The sequence below is a fragment of the Pyrgilauda ruficollis genome, unplaced genomic scaffold (genome assembly GCF_017590135.1).
Source record: "Pyrgilauda ruficollis isolate IOZ18807 unplaced genomic scaffold, ASM1759013v1 scaffold6, whole genome shotgun sequence".
Lineage (NCBI taxonomy): Eukaryota > Metazoa > Chordata > Aves > Passeriformes > Passeridae > Pyrgilauda > Pyrgilauda ruficollis.
The window spans coordinates 7,429,747-7,452,357 of NW_024527710.1; the positions used below are offsets into that span (position 1 = coordinate 7,429,747).

Genomic DNA, 22,611 nt, shown 5'->3' on the forward strand with positions numbered 1-22,611 from the left:
ATTCCAGGACAGCAGGGCTCCTTCATCTGTAACTTAGAAAAACAACAGCCATCCCTCTGAATGCCCCCCCTTCCACCTTCCTCTTCCAGCTGTATGTGCTGAGCATGACACAATCTGTTACAGAATACTGTCATATAGTTAAGCACTCTGCACATATTGTCACTAAGATAGATAAGGACAGTGGCATATTTTCATGGGTGTTTCCATAGCACACACAGCACAGTGCTTGGAATAATTCTTATTTTTCATGAGAGCCTGGTCTAGTGAAAGCCTGTCCATTGCTGAGGGTTAGAACTAGGTCTTTATGGTCCCTTCAAACGCAAACCAGTCTCTGATGATTGAATGATTCCATAACATAGGACCTATTGGACACATGCAGAATTAATTTTTGCTTTTGCACCTCTTGGCAGTTTCCATTTGGGTGCATTGTTTTGCTTGCGGAGAGTGAAATTCCTAAAAAGGCCTCTGTGTCAATTTTTACTACTTCTGTTCTCATCATGCTGATAGTATATGCAAAGTCATACAAAGAAAATAGTAAGATTTTTATCACTGGTTTCTCCTCAGAAAAGAGATGTTATATGTTATACATATGTTAGATGTTATATGAAGACACATGGCATTGCTACTCTGTAGCATGAAACCACACAAAATCCTAGAAAACTGCAAACATTGAAATTTATTGAGACTAGAAAATGAGAATTAATATCTGGCATCTTTGGGAGAAATGTTATGACTAATAATTGCCTCCTAGCTGATTTTGTTGTTATTTCTCTGCTCCTGCCTTTGGCAGACCAGTTATAAGCTGCTTTTGGCTGGACTTTCAGTGGCCTCCCATTATTATCAGCTGGGACATAAAACCCTTCCTCACATATTTGTATAGCTGAGTCTGGTCACAGACTCTTCCCATTCCCATCCTCTTTGCTTTCCCTCTATAGAATAACTCTGTCCTTATTGATATTAAAAGCACCTAGTAATTTAGTATCATCCACAAATTTAATTCTCAGAATATTAATCACTTTTTCCAGAGCATTAAGAAATATGTTAAATGAAACTGGGCTTACCAGCTCCTGGGGAAATGCTCTGGGTACCCCTTCACAGCTCAGTGCAGCACTGTTTGTCATGACCCATTCCTTGTTTCCATGACCCAATCCTTTGTTTACATTCCTGCAGCCAGTTTGCAATCCCCCTGACAGCACTGTTACCCAAGACATTATAAGACATTTTTCTAATAAGATTTTGTGAGCCACTGTATCAAATGCTATGCTACATCCCAGATATGCTATACTTTCAGCCATTGCTGAGACTCATACCTAAGGTTTTCAGGAAAAGGGAGTAGGAAATCCTAACTCATATACTTCAGCAATGGGAATCTCATATGAGAAGTGCCACCAGAAAACAAGGAATGGCAGAGAGGTGGGACTAGCTGCACTTAGGAGGCACAGTCAGAAGGAAAGGACAGAAAGGCACAGTACAGCTGACAGCAGGGAGAGGGCTGTCGTCATGGTCTGAAGAGAAGAAAGGAGAAGGGCAAGCCAAAGAGTCTCAAAACTGGGAATCAGCTTGATGGGGAAATACTGGAGCTGTCAGCTCTAAGGGAGGATCTCTAAGCTGTCATTCATTCAGTGATTTTGTTTGTTTCTCTTCAAACCAGGAGCCATGCTTTAGTTTCCTTCACAGTAATTCTTCTGCTGCTGTTTGCATCTCATGCTACTTGGGGGTTTGGGAAACAATTTCAAAAATATCCAGCAACTCTCTGGATGAATTCAGATGGAGGTATTTTGTGTGCGCACTGAGCAGTTTGTATCTGTAGGACATCTCTTCTCTTGCCATCAGGGCCATGTGGATGGGTGGGGACAGGAGCTTTTGCTCTCATAGCCCCATGTTTGGGACTTGTCCCTTACTCAAAACAGAAATACATGGACAGACCTTGCACTGGCTCTACCAAGAGTTATTCCTGCCTGAGAATGGCAAGATCACACTGAGGATCAAATCCTCTTTCTGAAGGGATTATATTTCCTGCCAAATATGTGACATGGTTCAGTTTCAAGCACATACAAAATAAATCTCTGTCAAGACAGACATTTAACAGTGGCTTAGTATCCAGGACTGTCATGGGAGACAGCACTCAGCATCCAATCTAGCAGGATCTTCTGGCCAATGTCTTCAAGACCTTGGGATCTACCTCTCTAAAATAATTTATAGGGATAGTATCTAATGAAGCTTTTGTATTAATATATATATACTGCACAAGTGTGGATAAGAAGAGTTACATTTTTGGGGGAGATGACTTCTGGGAAGCTGCTTATAAAAATAGTAGTTTTCCTTCCTGTCAACTCTCATCTTTGCTTGCAAATCTTCACTCTCTTCTTTGTGTCACTTACCCATGTTCTTCCTTGGACTTTAAAATGCATTCATCAAAGAGATAACAGATTTCATTTTGTACATCACCAAGGATTACCCTGTGAAAACAAAACTACTGAAGATCTGTGATGGCTGATTTATAAGTTATGTGCAGCACTTAATGCATATTACAAAAATTTCAGTCCAGCTCCTGGGGAAAAAAAAGAAGCAATATAATCCCACTCGAGAGCAAGAAGCTCTTCCTCTTGCAAGAAGCAATATAATCTTGCTCTGCTTCTGGCAGTGGTGGGTTCTGAGAGCTCCCAAGAGTCATACTTCCTGTGCTGGGGCAATCAGAGGCAAATGCTGTCATTTCCACCCTGGAAACTAACTGCTAGTATAGTTAATACCCTGCTCAGAATACTCACATAGGAAAGTATGGGTAATATTGTAATGAGATTTTTTTTCCCCTTATGAAAATATGGAAAAACAAAAGAAGAAAGAAAATACAAGGATGTTTTAAACCAGATATGCCAGCCTTAAATATTTTGTGCCACCTTCCTCCTCTGGAAATTAAGAATGTTTAAAGCAGACTAACTTAGGGGGTGTGTTGTCATGGCTATGTGATCCCAAGATCCAATCCATACTTCAAGATTGCACCAATTGGAAAAATGCTCTCATGAATAAAACTATATGGGATAAAGTGTTGTTTATGATTTCTTTTCTGAGCAGATTAGCTATGTACATCTTGTAACACAGGCTGACTTTGTGGAATATCAAGCACTTCTAGAAACCTGTTTGAAAATAAATTACATTATCCAGCCAAAGCAATATCAGAAATGTCCCAGAGTCTACACTATCTTAATGTTGATTTAAAATCATATATTCATATTACCATTTTATGTCTAGTAAAGCAATGTGATAGAGCCTTTCTTTTGCCAAAGTTGTATTATCTCATTTCTCTGAGTTAGGTAAACTGTAATGTGTCTGCTTTACAGATGGGTAAACTTAGCATAAAGAGAGGAAAGCCACTGCTTTGAGTTAAGAAAGCCTAAATGTGAGCACTTTCATCTATATTGGTCAGTCACAGTGGCAATGGCTCCTAAAATGAGCCTCTTTCCATTCATTTATATGACAGATTATTTTACTTTAAACAATTCTTGGGTAAAATATATTAGGTATCCCTAGGGCAGGAACCTGAAATCAAGACTGGCACATGAGACATTACCTGCCCAGCTGGAGAGATGCACTCCTGGGCTCGGGGTGATTGAGCTGCTCTTGCCACCTGAAGTAGCCTCGGTAGGAGGGAAGGGGTGAAGTTCTACTCAAGCTCTGCCTGCAGCTGGGTGATTAGTGTGTTTTTCGGGATGAGGGGAGGGCAGGTTTGTTTAGGACTGCCTCTAAACTCCTTCCTGCTAAAACACTGCTAATGAAGAGGACATTGCCATCACCTCCATGTCTTTCTCCTTTTCTTCTTCCTGTGTTTGAATAAAAGTGACTGCAACTATGCTGATCATAGCACAAGCTCACAGAGGTGTTTATAGGACCCCAACCCTTTGGAAAAGAGTTTTCAGTGGAATTGAGGCATCATTAAAAAATAAAGACTGCCCCATTTATTGTTGACAGGATCAATACAGTCCTGACCATATCAAGAATCACAGCATAGCATTTGTCAAAGTGCTTTCGGTGCCAAAATTCTTTTTTCAAGTTGTGATTAAAGAAGGAAGTAGTCACAGAGAAAGGAATTAGAGTACCCCAGTCAGTAGCCAGTCTTTTCCAGCCAGCATTTTGAGAAATGCCGTATAAATTACAGGCATGTAAATTACAACTAGTATTATGAAACATTGGACCTGCGGGGGGTTTTAGCCTGCATATATGGAACAGCCAACATACCGTTTCCATCATTTTAATAACCTATATAGAGCAGGTGGCTGATGCAGTTAATGCTGGCATCATTTTTCTTTCCCTATGTAATTTGTTGTGGTGACAGTTCTGTCATTTCATTTTGACTATTTAAGGCTATTAGGAAGCATTTTTGGGTAATCATCTAGTACAGGTATTTTCAAGCATGCCTAAAACATATAGGGTATCATCACCTTTCACACTGCATATTTCTAAATAAGTATATGATATATTCTTTTTTAATCAATGAGAAAACTATGGACAAGATCACCAGCTGTGATAAACTGCCTAGATTCATTTAGTTAGATGGAGTTGTACTCTTTTATTCCAGATGGAGATCAAGTCCAACATCATACAATTGCAAACATTTCAAAGAAGTGAAACATTTCTAAGATCATTGAAATACAGATTTTACATTTCAAAGATAAAATACCAATATGTCATCAAACCATTTAATTTTCTTCCAAGTCTGAAAGTAAATTGACGAGAGATCAGCAATTGACAGGAGAACAAATGAAACATATTGAAAGAGCCAATTTGGTGGTGTCGAGGGAGGCAGATGTGTCAGTTTTACACCTGCTTCAGCAAAGTCCTTGTTGTTGTTTTTTTCTCCCTCCACCTTTTAAAAAATATTTCATTATCTAAAGGTTTCATTATTAGATAATTGAATAATCCTTGATAAATGGCCAAGTAGCACTCTGTTCATTGAAGAGCCCCTTTTATCTCCATGCTGTGATTCCAGCAGTTGCAGTTCATTTGTGGAAGTTTCTGACTTTTTTTCTCAGCACTCATCACACCTGACACACACAAGGTTTCAATTGCAGTGGAGTAGTTTCCTGGGCCCCAATACTCCAGATGCCAATCTACTACCTCTCTCCTGAACTAGCTATTAAAAGGGAAGGAAGTGGAAGCAGCACTGAGATTTCCACTGACAGTCTGTTCAGGGTATAGGCAGATATGGCAGAGAGCAGCAGCAGCAGAAGGAAGAAAAAAAGAAGGAAGGGTAAGTGCTTCCATGTTTTTAAATGCAGAAAGCAAGGTGGGATCCTTACACAGTTATTTTCTCTGTGAAGCAGGTAGACAGATATGAGCTAAGTCTGTCAGCAGGTGTTAGTCAGAGCTGCAAGACTGAAGTGTGTCAGGAGCTGCTGTTTGAAGAAATATGTACAGGTAATGAAATGAGTGATTCCCTGCCACTGACTTTGCCTTGATAGTTTGCTTGTCTCTGTCTTCTTTATTGTTAGTTTATCATCTGTCATTCTTGTGAAGAGGTTTTCAGAAATGCATAAACAAAACAAGGAGGCACAATTATTTAACTCAATGTTTTATAAATTTTCAAGATATTTGATAGGCATTGTGCCCAGGGTGTGTCTAAAAAGTTGAAAAACCAAAGAATTTCATAAGATAAAGAGTAGGATCACTGAATTTGTAGAACCTTTTTGCCAAGTTATGTATCTGTGAATCAGACCTCATGTATGCATTATCCTGCAAACCAGGAAAGTGGAACCATGAGAATATTTGACTTTCTTTCATTTAAAATAGATTAAAATTTCTGTTGCTAGGACCTGCAGATACTTGGGTTTGGGAGGTTTTTGTTTAAGTTTGCAGTTGTTAATGGGATTTCAGGAGCTAAAGCTTTAAGCAGAAAAAAAAATACTGAGTCTTGTAAAAGTACTCATATACTGGAGGCATTTCTAAAGACTTAGCACTTTAGGTGCCCATTGATGCATAAAAATAACAAGCAATAACATGCAATTCTGCTCAAAATAGACTATCACAACCCTCTTTTTGCCTGTAATTTTGACCTTAGATTCTGTGTTAGAACATTTTTCCTAGGAGAAGGAACTTTCCTTTAGAGCAGCATCTGCCTGAGAAGGTTGCTGCAAGGAGGGCATCTTCTCACTGGGCTAGAGGACCTCACTTCTGCGTCTCCAGATCATCTCCAGTGCCCAACAAGGGAAACAACAGCACAGGGCTTAAAGACAAGCATGAGGAACGTGTAACTTCTCTGTAATACCAAAAGGGTATTCAGGGTTAAACCTCCCAACCACTCAAATCCATGACAGAATTTCCTTTTTAGCTCCACTTTTTAATGGGATAATAAGGTACCTTTCTAACCGTGCAACTGAATCTTGCACCATTCTTCGCTTGAAGCAAAAACATTCTGGAGAGCAGTGTTTGAAAGGAAGTTTCAGTTTGTTTCATTTCTTAAGATTCATTATGTGGTTTAAGCTTACCCAAACAAGATCAAGGTACCAAATGAGTTCATATTGCTATCAAAGCAAATGTGACCTTTAAGGGTTTGAGCTCATTTTGTTTAAATCAAAACAGACAAGGTAAATGAAAGGATTTGGTAGATGGGGAACTGAGACAAAGGCAGGCTAAGCAATTCCACAGGCTTCCACCCACAGTCTATAGGACAGTCAATAAAAGAAAATGAAATCTCTGAGTCTCTCAAGGTCATATAATCAAGGGTGCAACCAGCTCACAGCCTTTGGTTGTGGAAGTGGCTTCAGGAGCATGTATGGAGGTGAAAAATCAGGAAAGGAGACTGCTGTGTAAAGGAAGAACACACATTTTGCATTTGGGAATTACTTAGGAGCTGGGGAGGTAGAGATGTGGCAGAGAGAGGTGTCATTATGTCAGGGCTGTTGGACAGAGCATCACTGGAAATGCCTGACTCTCTGGAGGCACGTGGCATGTGTGCAACTGTGAAGGTCAACAGAGATGCTGGTATTTGTCAGAACAGTTTACACTTGCTTACTTTGCTCTTTGTTATCGGGCAACCCCTTGCTGAGTAGCCACCAAAGATGAGATTTCCTGCTGGGTTAATGACTTTTAATTGTGCTGTTCCTGTTGTCATTCCAACAACACCCTTCATCACAAAGCAGTGTGCTATAGCCCTGCTGTCATAAAAGATGTGGACAGTATTTGTCATGCTGTCCACTGGACAGTCCAGAACACTTCCCTGTGCTTAGTATAGATGGGAAGTCTTTGGCAGCAGTAGGCAAATGTTGAATTATTAAATTATGTCTACAGCACTTCATATAATTATTGCCCAAGTGATGGTGCAGCAAGATAAGCCTGGTGTCGACAAGCAGACTTTTCCACCTTCAGAGTTTGGTTAACAGGCTTGCTGTTTTGAAATTCAAGAAAAGTCCACTCTCTCAGGAAGAATTTAAATAGAAAATTAAATGGGTTTGCATATTGCTCTGCATGACAGATTTTTTGTTAGCCTTCAAAGTCTGCGTGATCTAACCAAGCATGTGGAAGCAAGATACATATTTCTGAGTGCTATAATTTTTGTTATTTTGGAAAATTGTTAAAGGTAAGTAGTTACCCCAAATGTTATTTTAATTCACTAAATATTCTGTGGATTAATAATCTCCACTGTATGTGAAGACAGTGGAACAGGAATGGCTGAAATAATTTCTATGTGGCTTCTCAGCTGGTTGCTTTCAGAGGGAATTCACTCTGGTGATTTTATTTTTTTTCTCCCTCAAAGAAAAGTATTTAGACAAAAAATTACTCCACAATTATGTCTTGGCTAGAAATTACAGAAGCTCTGTTTGGTCTTCCCATTCCTTCCTGATAAAGTGCAATTAGTACATCCCTTGACTCACTCTGTGAGATGTTTGTGGGCAGGGGTGTTGTGAGGGAACATAAGCTGCTACCACAGCCATTCTCTAAACATGCAGTTGGAAATGTCAACTCTGCTCTGCTGACAGAAAATATCAAAGCAACAAAACATGCTATTTTATCTGATGGGGTAACAATATCTCAGCTAATAAAATGGCTGTCATCCCTGCCTATTGTATAGATAAGGAAGCTGAGGATGCTGGGATGCTCTTTGTTGGTACGCCAAGTTGCAATTATCCTGTGACAGAGCCCTTCTGGGCTATGATTGATGAAACATTTTGAGGGGGAAAGTGCCTCAATAAGTGAATTTCATGGGATTTGATGATGATATTGCTTGCACAATGGTTGGCAAAAACAAAAACATTTTGAGTGGAACTAAGAAAATGTGGCCTTATTTAATCTGCCTGAGATGTCCTTGCCACATTCATTTATTTGTATTTTATGTTGGATGTAAACAAGTCTCATTCTGAAGTTCTTGTCTTGACCTTTTCTGGCATTGAGATCAAAGTACTGTCTGCAATAAAGATGAGAAGACTTTAAAGACTTCGGTGGCTTGTCAGAGTAGGGTACGTTTAAACATAAAATATCACAACACAGCAGTCTTTGGCTAGAACAGGCACCAAATGAAGTCCTAAAGAATTTGTTGCTCCTCAAAAAACCCATCATTATCTTGCAGTTTAATGGCCTAAAACTGGAGCCTGCTCAGAAAACAATTTTTCCTTCTTGTCTGAGCCTTAAGTCACAGGGTGACTCTGCCAGTTGTCTCTAGCAGCTGTAACATGGATGTCACCAGCTAAGAGAAAGGCATGCCCTTTCTTTACTCTAATCCCTGTGTAGATTTTCGGACTGGTAAAACACTTCTCTGAACAATAGTCAGCCCTCTGCAAAATATCAACCTTCCCAAAGTATGGCATGCTGTCCCATCCCCAACATGCCCTTTTCCCTGGCTCCAGCTGTTCTGTATCCCAGATCTTTCAGTGAGCCTCTGGAGGAGGTCCTGGAGGTTAACTTTACAGTGCCTGATCTGGAGCCAAGGCAGCTGGTGTAAGAATTTGAGCTCAAATATATTATTTTCTTACATAACAGCTTGACCATTTGAAAATAATGTCTTTTTAAATGCTACTTTTTGTGTCCATAGTCTGAATTTAGATTTGAGGCGTAAACCTACTCTAAGTGAAATGTTTAATGTTTAGATAATATAAAATTTGCAACAATTTCAACCACAGAGAACATTTCCCAACAAACTGAAACTGGGATTTTTAGTATGTTGATTGTGTTAGGACTTTTGGACCAAAATTGAGGCTACCCTATTGAACTGCCTGTGCTGATGCATTCACAGGCAGGTGCAGAGGACAAAAGGCAATCACTTCTTTTGATGAATAAAACATTTGATACATGATATAATAGTTTTCCTAGATTGAAAACAAAGTAACCATCTTTACTGCAGCTTGCAGCACTTCACCACATTTCCAATTAAACGGCCCAATTTCAGGGAGACTTAACATCCTTCAGAAATCTACCTAATGCTTCTATGAGTTCAGTTGATTCAGTAATCGTAATATTTATCTTGATTATTTTTGCTTGAACTTAGGTTTAGGCACTTACTTTGAGGGGTTTATTTCAATATGTGAAGGGAAGGTTCTTTTTATATTTTTGAGTGATTTTCTCAGGAAGCAAGTTTTTAGCCTTTCCAACTGAGAACTTTGAAGCTGAGTAATGCTCAGAGAACAATACTGGTGAAAGTTTCTGCAGTGCTTCCCTCTCAGCTGGCACCTCAGCATGGCAGTCTGTGGAAATCTGTTGTGTTTTACGGGCACTTATTCAGTACCTTATGACAATCCTCCTTTTCTCTCATCCCAGTATGCAAATTATGCCCCTGACTTTAACCAGGGGCAGCAGTGTTTTCTCTGTGCTGTGTAACTGGGACTATTCCTCCAGGTGTCCCTGAGCTGAGGGAGGGCAGTGCTGGGTGAGCAGGTCAGGCGGCAGCGAGCAGAGCTGGGGCTGTGCTGCCGTGGCCAGGCTGATAGAGACTGGCTTTAAAGGGAAAAATAACCTGGCCAGAGGGCAGCACCACTGCCTGTGATGGGACACACCTCTGGGCTCACCAGCCCCCCAGTGTGGCACACAGCCTGGCTCCCATTAGAAGACACACAGCATTTTTACAACATATCCACGCCTCTCGGTACTCCCAGGCATAACATGCACATAGTAACACTCTGTGTGGCAGGTTCTATTACGGTAAACAAACTTAAAACTGTTTTCATCTCTGACTCATGCCACATTTCAATTTTATTCCATGGTGTAAGTATTACTTCTGTCCAAAATCTGATATGTTTTTAACGGAATTTTGGTTTTTGCCTACTAAGTGTTTTGTATCGTTGGGATAATAAAGTCCTTAGCCCCTGTTTCTGAGAATAAAAACCTTCACTGGAAAATTACAAATTCATGTAGACAATAGTGATTATGAATAAACAGAATATTTCAACCTAGGTTGTATTAACTAATGAAGAGTAGAGTTGTTAGTGTATCAGCAAGGGAAAAGTCACTTTAGATTCATTTAGGATGCCATGTACTCCCCTCACACACAAAATTCATTAAGAGATCTGAGTAAGTTAACTCATTCTGCTGTTTGACATTAAACTAAAATTTTCCAGATTTTATGCCTTAGAGAAAAGGTCCAGAAAGAGCTACCAGACTATTTGGCATGAGGAGACCATGAGTTCCATCACTTCAAAGCTGTATGTTTCAGGAGGGAGAGATGAAAGAGGAAATTTGACCTTAAGACCAGTCTGGTTTTTGGAAGAGGTTGCTACAGAAAGGAGGAGAGCTCGATGCTTTTCAAAGTAGCAAATTCCTCTCAGATGATATTTGGCTATTATATGGGAAAACTATTATAATCATCCAAATACCTGCAACCTTTTAACTGAGCCAAGCAGTATCACAGACCTAACTCCTCCTAAGTTTTACAACCTCCCATTCCACTTCTATCATTACATTTATTACATTTAGCTTTAATTCACATCAGAAGAAAAAAAAAAAAAAAAAAAAAAAAAAAAAAAAAAAAAAAAGGAGAGGCTGTGGGGAGTACACAGCACCAAAATCTGTATGATTTTATAGTGATTTTTTTCTGAAATCATCCACCGGGGTCAGTATCTGAGAGTATCACTGTCAGTAGTTAAGATGTTTTGCCCATGGAGTTAAATACTTGCAGCATTGACAGTAGCTGGAAATACTTCAGTGGTTATTGTTGTAGTCATTAGTCCAGCTGAAATAATGCTGGCATGTTTTCCCTCTGGGTAGAATTCCTTAGCCTAATTGTCTCCTCCTTGCCAGACCATATTTGATATCTTCAGGTTTGGAGACTGGATGTATTCCAGCAATTAATGGCCTTTCTCAGTTATAGATTGAAATTATTTCCTTTTGTGATTTAGTCTATTATCCAGAAGTGAAGCTATTGAATTCCAGAACATTTAAATGGGATAACTCACAAATAGGACTAATATAAAAAGCTCAGTCATCAAGCCACATGAAAGCTATGTGGGCCACTGCAGAAGACGGAGGATGAATATTTCACGTGTAATTTTTTTACTTTAAAAATGAAATAAATAAAACCATTATTCACTATTGTAATATCTTCTTATAATGACCTAACCCTAATACTAGCTTAGAGCAATATAGGTCCAAGTGTTTCACAGAGCAGGATTAGGTCACGTCATCTAACCTCCTGAAGAGTGGCAATCAAATTTTGTCAAGATACTCTTGTCTTTAGTACTGTAAGTTAGGTTTGACAAAAGTAAATAGTGATCTCTGTGTCTCTGATGCTCAGACCAGACTCCTTAAGGTACTCCATCCATTCAGAGCATAATTAGCCTGTGGTTTCAGAAATCAATGAGCACTGTTCCACAATGGAAAAAAAATAGCTTCAGTAGTCACTGTTTTATGGCCTTCCATGTTATTTGAGTTACTACTTCTCTCAATGAAATTTTACCACATCTTTTATTGTATTCTGCTTTTTAAATCCAAAGTGGAACATAGTACACATCTCAAAAGCAAGAAATGTTCTTAATACTGTTTCAAATATGTTACAGGAAATTACTTGCAATAAATTTGTCCTTTGCAAAAAAATGTAACACAATGATACCTGGACTTCACAAGGTACTACCTGTTTTTAAGCAGCAGATTCAAAAGCTGAACACTGAGGAGCCCAGTTGTCCTTCCTACATGTCTAGCTGTCCTTTGGTTGTTGCCCAAAGAAAGTCTTAATGCTACGGTTCTAAATTTAGGATCTAGCAAAATCCTTCGAAGTAAAATTCAGTTCCTCTTTTCTCTTCCAAAAATGCTGGTAAAATGGGAAATGTAAACAAACAGAGTTTATCCCTCATGGACCAGGAAGGTAGTCTGGAAATGTGAGATGTAGGAATTCAGGCTCACCATGACCTCTAGTTTTGTGGTTTTTGCTGTTTGATGTGTCAATTTTAAGGAAGCCAAAGAGATCACTGCCTCTGAGTGATACCCTCTGGAACTGTAGGAGACATCCATCTAGTAGCTTTTGGGATTTAGATGTTAAAAGAGTAACCCTGATTTGGTTATACTGTCTTTCTTTAGATGCATTTAACATCTGTTGCATGCAGATTAAATAAATCACAAGATTTGGTGCATGGTAATGTACATCTTTGCAGCTACTGGAGAATCATGTCTTCTCCAAGAGTGTTTATGGTTCTGATGGAACGTGCAAAAAATTCTGTCATACTGAGTTGATGTGTTTCAGAAAGTTCTGCAAGCAGAGTTTTGAGAAGTTTGTGCTAGAAATAACAAGAACCAGGTGCATTGGTAATTGAACAACTTTGAGTCTTGTTTTCCTTAATACTATTATACAGTGGCTATTGGAGTCTTGGACAGATATGTGTACACATAATAAATACAGAATAATAAATACTCTGAAGAAAGAGTTCATATAATCAAGACTTCACTCTCACATTCTGATAAATCTACTTTCATGGATGGTGCTGATTCTATGCCAGAATTACGGAAAATGCACTGGGAAATCTGCAAGAAAGTAGAATGCTAATATTGTCTGGCTGCAGTTTGATTTGGGTTTGGTTGGATTTCTGGTTTCCTTTGTTTTTTGGGTTTTTTTAATGCATTTTTTTTACCAGTTGTATTTGCAGTGCTGAAACAGAACTTTACTTGGGCTCCCATTCAGTTCTGCAGGAGGGGGCATGGTTACCTACTGGCAAATCCCTTTCAGCAGGGGACTGCTGTGCTGCTTACTTTCCTTTAAGCAAAAATATTCTGATTGTGCATGTCCTCAGTTAAAGGTTGTTTTTCAGTGAAAACAAACAAGTTAACAACAAAAATGAAAGCTATACGGGAAAATATGTAATTTAATAACAGTGAAGTTTCTAAAACGCTTCTGCTGGTAGCATTCAGAAAAACACTGATACCTGCACACTGCCAGCAGTTCAAATCCAGCATATCCCCATTCAGCTGCACTTCACTTTGTGTTAATTCCTTGTTTTTGAAGGAGGCAAACCAAGAAACTAATGATGTGTCTCAATTGCATTCTGTCTAATCCTGAAATAGCAAGCTTGACACAGTGTCTGCCAGGATGCTGAGGCTGGGTTTTGTAATTAAATCAGTGTCGGTGATGAAAGAAGAGCAATGTGATCTTGCTTCTTGACTTCTGCTCTAGGCAGGTTTTGCCCCTTTGCTCCTGTAATAGCAATGGTGTAGGTTAATGGGAGTCACTCCTTGGGCATTTGTGAGTTTGAGGTCAGGCTCTTTTATGGAAAAAGACTTTTCACACACTTAAACCAAACGTGAGCACATTCACTTGGAAAGAAATGCAGAAACAGTCCTGGTATTTCTGAGCCTGCCACAAGGAGCAATGGAGCAAGTCAGCTAGGGGAAAGCCTGCTTCAGAATTAGATATGAACCTGAGCTTGTCCTTTAGCTCAAACACACCCGTCTGCCCACTCCAGGGAGGAACTCAGCAGCCTAGTCTTAATTTCTGTCTCCCAAATGTATAATATGAACCACCCCAAACAAATTGATCCCATCAACTCCAATTAGGAGTACCTTTACCAGCTAGCTCTGTGCCTGAGCAGTTATTTTATGAATCATTTCAGAGCCCCATGTATTTGCTCATTTGTGTCCATCACTGTGTGCCTCCTGTGCAACCAGCTCACACACATCACAGTGTCACTGATGTTAAATATTTGATACTGCCCTTTGTGCTTTGCAGAGGCTCCCAGAACAGCACAGGTGCTTTTGTGGGCTTCCAGCCCCAGCTGCCTGGCACAGTGGGAACACAGTGCTGCTGTTGCCATGTGACATTCCAGACCCCAGGATGTAGTCCTGGGTGACTGAAGGATGATAAGCCCATATCCTGACATAGAACAGCATCATTTCTTCTCATAGACTTTGCTGCATGTTTGTAGCAAGTTTGATAAAGCTCATCAGATACGGCTCAATGTTCCACTGCCTCAGTCAAGCTGTGTTTTCTCTCAGTTACACCTTCTCCACATCTTGCTCACCCACACCATGATGGCCCCCCTCTGGATTTCATATATAAGCTGTAAAGTGCTGATGCATTTCCTGGCTGTGTTTTCTGAATAAATATACTCTTTTGTATTGAAATTTGGGACAGTGTTGCCTGGAAGTTTTTATTCCCCCTTAATCAGACTGTTTCCTAAGCCGCTTTCCTTTTGTCTAATCTCCTGCGTGGGACCAAAATGTTTAGATTTGAGTGACATCTCACTTATTCACATCCTGTCAGATGGGAGCATTGTGCTGTTTGAGTTCACAATATAACCAACAAGGAGCTGCATGTAACTGGAACTGAAATTAGGTTTATTTTTTATCCACTCCTATTCAGCATCTATTTACCAGTTTTTAAAATAATTCACCTAGTCACAACTTCTCACCTCGAAAACCAGCCTTGGAACTCCAGGAGACCATCTTCAGCCTCTTCAGGGGCTTTTTCACACTGTACTGTCTCTGACATTACTCTACTACAGTCTCTCTCCTTCTTTAGCATTGCATTTTAACAGCTCATCACACCAACTTCTCAGCTGGTAAATTAATGCATGTTCTTGGCAGAAAAACAGAAAGGGATCCTGGAGTACTCCAGATACAAGGAGATCACAGTCTGCTACCCTGAGAGTGAGTGGCAGCTCCTTGTCCCTTGTGCCTGAGCTGCCTCTTGGTCTGTGCTCAGCACCCACACCCCTGACAGGCACCTGGGACCCTGCTCTCCACAAGCAGGGGAAGTTTTGCCTGCAGTAGAAAATCTTCACAGCACTCCCAGGTCTTACCCTCACGACCCAGTCAGGGAAGGGGTCAGTCAGACAATGAATAACTAATTTGTGGTTTGGACACCCAAACTGGTGCTCTGCACTTGCAGCTCTGAATTGTTCTTGCTGGATCTCTGTGGGTCAGTAAAGCAATGAGGTCTCTTCTGGGAGAGTGATGGGAGGGTGTTGATACACTCCATGTGGGCCTCTGCTCTCCAGAGGTGCAGGGGAGGAAGTGATGGGGGAAAATGTGACAGGACCACTCAATATTTATTCCCTCCTTCCATTATTTAATCCCCCATTTTACTTCTGTTTCACTGAATTAAGCACCTTGTTCCTTTTTGTTCTCAAATTCTTGCAGATGCCTCTCTGGGTAAATGGTTTGTTTCTAGTCAAGGACTAGTACCTTTAATGAAATATATCCCACCACATCCCCATTCTTTACATATGAGTGATCACAAATTATAGATTTCCTTTTTCTGGTATTTCACAAGCGTTGAAAAGGCAGGACATTCTGTGTGGCTAAACAAAATTACAGTTTCATCACTGGCACTTACCTGATAATGTTCATGTTTAATTTATAATGTCTGGAAATATCAGCAAGAGATGAGGGAAACAGTTGGGTAATATATTAACCCCTCTAAACCTTGTCTATTCTCTGAAACTCAATCTGAGTGTGACTTTAATATGTAGGTAACTTTCCTTTCCTCCTTATTTTTGGACTGTTCTGTCCTGTTCCTTAAACTGGGACTAAGGGAATTTTCTATTGTGTGGCCCTTTAGTTCCTTCAGACATGAAAGAACTGTTGATCTGAAATCATCCCTTTGTATACACATAGGCTGTGAAGATGTGAGAGAAAATATTTGTTTGCTGCACTAAGACCCTATAGGAGACCAGCTAGTTTTAGAGCCACCCAGTTAAAACTGGTTAAAATCTCCTGCCAAGCTACAAAAACAACCCAAGAAGGCATTGTGAAAAGCTCTTGAAGGTGGTAGGGAAATGTGAAATCTTAACAAGGCAGAGCTTGCAGCAGTAAGATTTTTTATGCCGCAACTGCATGGTTCCCTGCCCAGGTGTAGGACAAAGATGAATCAGGCCCATTATGAAAGCAATTCATATTTAAATGAGATTTCCAGCCCAGTTTCTACAGTCTCAAGTGGTTATTCTAAGCATCTGCTCTTTCATGCTGATTTAGACCAAGCTCGAATGCTGAATCTTTGGAGAATCATAAACAAATTGTGTTAAATTGCCATTAATGGAAACAAATCACAAGAAAGGAGAGGCGAGGTTGTTAATGGTATTGCTGTTCTTAACTCGGGCTTTGATGGCAGTAGATGCAGTCCTGCAGCACAGAAGTAATGTATGTAAAATCACCCACTGCTCTGAGACCTCCAGACGAGCTGAGCACAGCGGGGGGAGTAGCACTGGAATTTGTTTTACAGGAAGCCTTTCATTTCCTTGCTTTTGAGGGGTTAAGTGAGGCACTTCAAGCCCTGTTCTCCCATGAGGGTTACACTAGGGAAGGGTAGTTTTCCTTTCCCCCAGGGGCTCCATAGGAGCTCTGGCAGCAGAGGACTGTCAGAAAGCAGCGGATGCAATGAATCAGTGCATTCCCCAGCCAGCCCGGCTGCATTTCCTTCCCACCCACTGCTGTCCGCTGCTCAGTGCTGTGTCCGGGATACTGTGTCCATCTGATAGATGGGTGTGCTCCAGAGGCCTCCAGCCTTCCAGGTTTCCACAGAGAGGTTTGCATGAATTAGAAAAATTAATTGTTGATGTTTTAATTGCATTAACTTTATGTCACGCACTAAATACAAGGTACATATATTGTAGTGTAAGAGCTGCTTGTGGTCCTTAGTAACTTCAGGCTTCACTGAACTTCTGAAAATCACAGCATTGATGCTTGTTCCAGTGAGGCTTTGGGAAACCTCAGGTTAACAAATTCAAGCTCTGATCAGGAGTCTTTAATATTCTCTTCATTTCTGCAAAAATCTCATTTTGCATGGAAATGAGAAAATGCACAAATCATTCTTTTTAATTTTGGATTTCCAGCTTGTTTGTTACTTGAAGGGAGGAACAATTTATTTAAAAATTTATAAAAAGTAAAACAAGAAAAATTTCTGTGTGATTGTGAATCAATATGACAAGTTTCACCCCAAAACTAACTCTTCATATTATATGTCATCATAGCATCAAAAAGTCTATGACAGAGATATGCCCAGTGCAATGAAAATCTTTCTAATAAATCTACTACCAAAATTTGTCCTCATACTTGTCATGTAAATATGCAAGTGATATTACAAAAATCTTCTATCCAAAACTGATAACTCAAAGAATTTACCAATGCTTTTCACAAAAAAAAAAAAAAAAAAAAAAAAAAAGCAAATTATGTACTTTTGTAGCTGTTTTCCAATTGTAGGTTATAATTTCATAACCATATGCATAATGTCATAATCAACACATTATTAAAATACCATATATTTACCATGCATGACATGGTAAATCCTGCACTTTAAAAGGGACATAGAATACAGCAAAGGAAATATTCCAGGTTCATTTTTCTCCTCCTAAAATCTTTTCTCCTCCTAAAACCAGATTTCTCTGGCTTCCAAGTGCATCACAACCCTAAAATCTACAAATCATTCTTCTTTTTTTTTCTGGTATATTTTAAAGTTTCTAAAAGAATTTCATGCTCTCTGTACAAAAATATACTCATATTAATGAGCAGAAGTGTTTGGTTACAGAATTACTAGCTCAAATCAAAATGGAGGTCTAGAGTGGATATATCAGTTTTTCATTTTTTTCCCTTTTTTTTTGTTTTTAAAGATATATAATACATTCTCAAGAGACTAGTAGACGTATGATTACATTGCATTGATTACTATAACAGTAGTTGATTCTGTCAAACTATGACATTTATGTACAGTGAAATACATGCTAGCTGTAATTTTAAGGTAAAAATTGAAAATGGATTTTATTATACAAGTCTACCATGTAAACATCCTACCAGTATTCAGGTACACATTCTTATATCTCCCACATATCTTTGAGTTACTCAACACAAATTCTCTTGCAAATTATTTATAACCTTCCTTACATTTCAGTTAGGAATGAGGAGATTTTAGAGCAATCCAAATCATAGAACTGCCATGTAAAAAAATAACTGGCCAAAAATGGAAAGCAACCCAGAAAAACCAGCCAAGCCTAGAATCCCAAAAACCAACTCCATGCCCCCACTGCCATTTCTCAAGACAGTGCAGCTATTCAGGAAATGCCTTGTACATCAAACAGACTTGAATGTAACATTACCATTTGGCCATGATAATTAACCTTGTAATTTAGGTTGTTGTGCCTCTAAAGTCTCCAAATTTTTCACAATTTACTGGAGACAAAAAAATCTTTAAAGCAATGTGTATTCCCGAAGTACTGCCTGCAGTGTTCAATGAGTAGCTGTGCAGCATTAAATGCACATGCTGTAATTAAATTAGGCAGCAACAAAGCAGGTGGACTATATGAGTTCTGTCACTTAAAGTATCCTTTCTGTGTAGGCAGAAAATTTTGTTAGAAAAACATTTTTTCACCTATAAATCCCATTGTTTTTCTCCTGTCATCCTTTATATCACAAATCCAACGACATTATAAATCATGTAAAATTTGGAATATTACTTTAAGCCCTTGGGCTCCTCATTGGAGTGCTGTCTGAATAAAAAATTCAGGTTGTTTACACAGAGAACTTAATAATATTTTTGCCATCATTTTTTATCTTGTAGAATATTTTGTGTAAAAAGAAATGTTGAGATAGACTGTATATGAAAATCCTTTCTGTTTTCTTCAAACTTCTTCTCTTGCCTTCCTCATTAACCTGGTAGTTTTCCATAGCCTACTTACATCAGTAACTTTTACGTCATTAATTTCAATGCAAGCAGGATGTGGTCCAGTAAATTATCCCCCTGCACAGTCTGCTCACTATTACTTTAGGCCATGGGAATAGTGAAATGAAAGCTCCATGTGAATTTAACTCTTTAAAATATTCATTCTTGTGTTTGTAATATAAGTTACTGCTGTTCTTCAATGTTCAAAATGGTCCTGTAATGATCTGAAAGATCTCTCAATAAGAAAGCTTACCAAGGCCATGCAGTCATCATTAAACCCCTTGCAGACATCATAAATATTGAGGAAAAACCCCAATAATCCAGTGAAGTTATTTAGGTATAGTTCTAGAGAGTCATTCTATGAGTCATTTTAATATTGGTTATAAATCCTTTGGACCACCTAAAAAAGGCAATATTGCTGGATATCAAGGCCTACAGTTGAAGTCCTAGAAAAAACATCCAAAATAAATGTTCTTGCATGTACCCTTTAGACTCCTCAGCTCTGTTATTCCTCTACTACAAATCAAGTTCTGCCACCATCAGTGACCTTCTACTTCTCATTTTCCAAGACTACAATCCCATGAGCTTTCCAAAGTCAACACATATTCTTTTCTAGAATCTGTAATATTTTCCCAAGAACAAATTAATTTTACAACTAACTATAATAGGGTAGTCCACTCTTTTTTGTTGTCACTAAATGCTAGGCAAATTTGGGTTGCAAAGGAGTCAGACACACACAAAATACATTAGATGTGGACCCTGTAATTAAGGTTTGCAAAGTTTTCTGGGACCTGATCTCTGCAATGCTACGTGACAAACCAGATTTTTTCACATTCTCATGGGGTTTTTTTGAGTTGGGATCAACATCACACTTTTTCCTCCCTATTGTAATTCCACTTATGCTAATTAGGTTTTATTTTGGCATTCTTTAAGATCCAAATGATACACATCCTCTGCTGTATTCTCATGAATACCAAGGCTGTGGCATAAATATTGTTGATGTGTGTTGGCACAGTGCTTTTATACTTGGATTCCTCATTAAATTACATTGCATTTTAGTTTTAATGAGCATAATCCATTTGATACTGTTGACCCAAATTCCCCTGAGGAAAACTGCAGCTCTGAATTGATATTTGCATGTCTGAGTCAACTGAGTCACATTCAAAATCTTGTCAGACTTCAAATATCAAAAAATGCCCTGTTTGAGATATGCTGGGGGTTGTGACTAAGTTTTATTCCAGAAATGTATTCCTGCAAGGCTTTGTGGCTCTTGTTATACTTTAATCTTGTCACTGCCCCAGCTTGCATGCCACTTTCCTTATCTGCATCCTATCTCTGTAAGCAGCTTATGAGAACACTGACCATCAGGAAGCAGGAGCACCTTTCTAAAGCTCATCCTTGGATGTCTTTTCTGAAATCATATTTCTTCTCCCTGTCATCCTCCTAAATCATTTCTCTTCTGCAATAAATTGTTATTTCTCTCCCTGTTAGAATTCTTTCCTGTCATTCATCATGTTATGAGTACCTTCTGCTTGAGAGCAGGAACAAAATCCCAGTACATTTCAGGATGTCTTTAACTCTTTTCCTTTCTCATGATGTAGAAAATAGAAAATTCCACTCAGGAGTGCCACCTTCTTTGGGAGACTTTTATTGATTTTTGTTGCATAGTTTTGGGGTACTTCAAAAAAATGGACTATTGGAAAGATTGATTTATCAGTATTGTGAGTGTTTCTCTCAGTTTGATAAAAAGTGTGCCTGGATATGAAAGCTTTTGAATTTTTTTTTTAAGTTTGGTCTGAAAATTATTTAATAGACAACAGAAACCTTGGAAGATTTTGGAGAGGAAATGGTTTTATTGAATCGTTGCAGGAAATCACCTATGCAGTTCAAAGGATGAATTTATGGTTTTGTTTGACCTTTGATTAAGATTGCTGGATCCCCATGCTCATAATGACAGCGCGTGCTGAGGCTCTGCAGATGACAGTCTCAAACTTGTGTCTATCACTCCTTTTCATTGTGTCATTGGAGGCCTGGGATTAGCCCTGTAAAATTGTTCATGTGAATTTTCAGGTACAAAAATTGTGACTTGCAGAGCAATTGATAAGAGGTAAGGCTCAAGACATGAATCTTGCTCATCTCTTTGTTAAGACCTTTGGGATAACTAAGAAAAAACAATATACTTGAAGACTCAGGCCAGGCAGTAGATGAATTTTTAAGTCTGTTTTCCAGTAATGCTGAGAAATACCATAAAAGGTCTTTTAAAACAGGCCATTAAAATGTGCATTTAGCTATAGTGGTTTAGCTTTGATGTCAGAGAATGAAGGGGGTGATTTCTTCATATCCTTTTGACCTATGTTTTTTATAATTCAGAATTCCCAGGCACATCCTCAGAGTGAGCTTCTACCTGTAGATTTTTGGATAGGAAAACAATGTTATCAATTCCAACCACGGCAGAACAAGCACTTGTCTCAATCCCTTATTCCAAGTGTATATCCAATTAAACCATTTATTTCAGCATCCCACTGATCTCTCACTTGTTGATTCACACAGGATGAGGGCAGATGAGTGCTGCTGAACACCTGATTACATCCTTAGTAATGGGAAAACTGTATAGACAAATACCAAGACTGCCAGCTCAGCATTCAAGACTTATGCAAGTGAAATGCCAGAGCCAATTTAAGCTTATACAATACTGCTTTCTTCAATCATCAAATGTAAATATATTTTTCCATAATTTGTCTTGCAGATGATAATGAGTGTGAAAATGCTACTCAGCCTTGTGGAGAGCATGCCAATTGCACAAACACAGAGGGAAGTTATTACTGCACGTGTATGTCTGGTTTCAAACCCAGCAATGGTCAACAAATTTTTGTTCCTAATGATGGAACCTCCTGTGTGGGTAAGTTATTACTGTGTGCCAGAGAGCTTTACACTGTCATTCTTCTCTTATTGCTTCTCTTAATTATAGAAATCTAGCAAAATGCTTTCATATTTGTGAAGTTTGAGTTTGGGTATAAAATTCCCACATTTTGGACTGGAACAGGCTTGCTTAATATTCCAGGTCAGGCCCACACTTCTCCCTGACAACAGAGCATTTGCCATTGCTTTCAATGACATGTGCATCTTGGCTCTGCTTGCTTATTTAAATCCACATGTCACAGATTTACACAATATAGTTTAGGCAACAAAGAAATCACCAAATTACCCATTTATGCCACTGTTTCACTGATCTCTGAACAAGGTGGTCACATTCTCAGGAGAAAAGGTGCCAAAATATTCTGCAATCAGTTCTGGATCAATAAAATTCTCTATGAGTTTGAACTAGTATACTTCAAATATCTTTTGTTTGGGAACTTGGTTAGGATACTTTTGGTAATTTTTCAAGTCTAATCAAAAACAACAAGCAAGATCAGTGGTTATCTTACATCCTGTACCATTCATTAGCCTCTGGTTCTCTAGCAGTTGAATGGAACATGTTCAAGATTACAGGGGAGGAAAAGTTCTCTGGAAAAATGTTATTTCTGAACAACCCTGCAATCCTTTAGGATTTCCTCTGAATG

At 39.0% G+C, this 22,611-nt stretch overlaps 1 protein-coding gene across 3 annotated transcripts in view; it reads left to right on the forward strand.

The window, feature by feature from the left end:
• Positions 1-22,611, forward strand: part of ADGRL4 (adhesion G protein-coupled receptor L4) — a 73,416-nt gene that overhangs the window by 15,893 nt on the left and 34,912 nt on the right. For all 3 annotated transcript variants that reach the window (XM_041483136.1, XM_041483134.1, XM_041483135.1), the window contains one exon: positions 21,798-21,950. In XM_041483136.1, the coding sequence (XP_041339070.1) occupies positions 21,798-21,950 (153 nt within the window). The remainder of the gene's footprint in view (positions 1-21,797; positions 21,951-22,611) is intronic.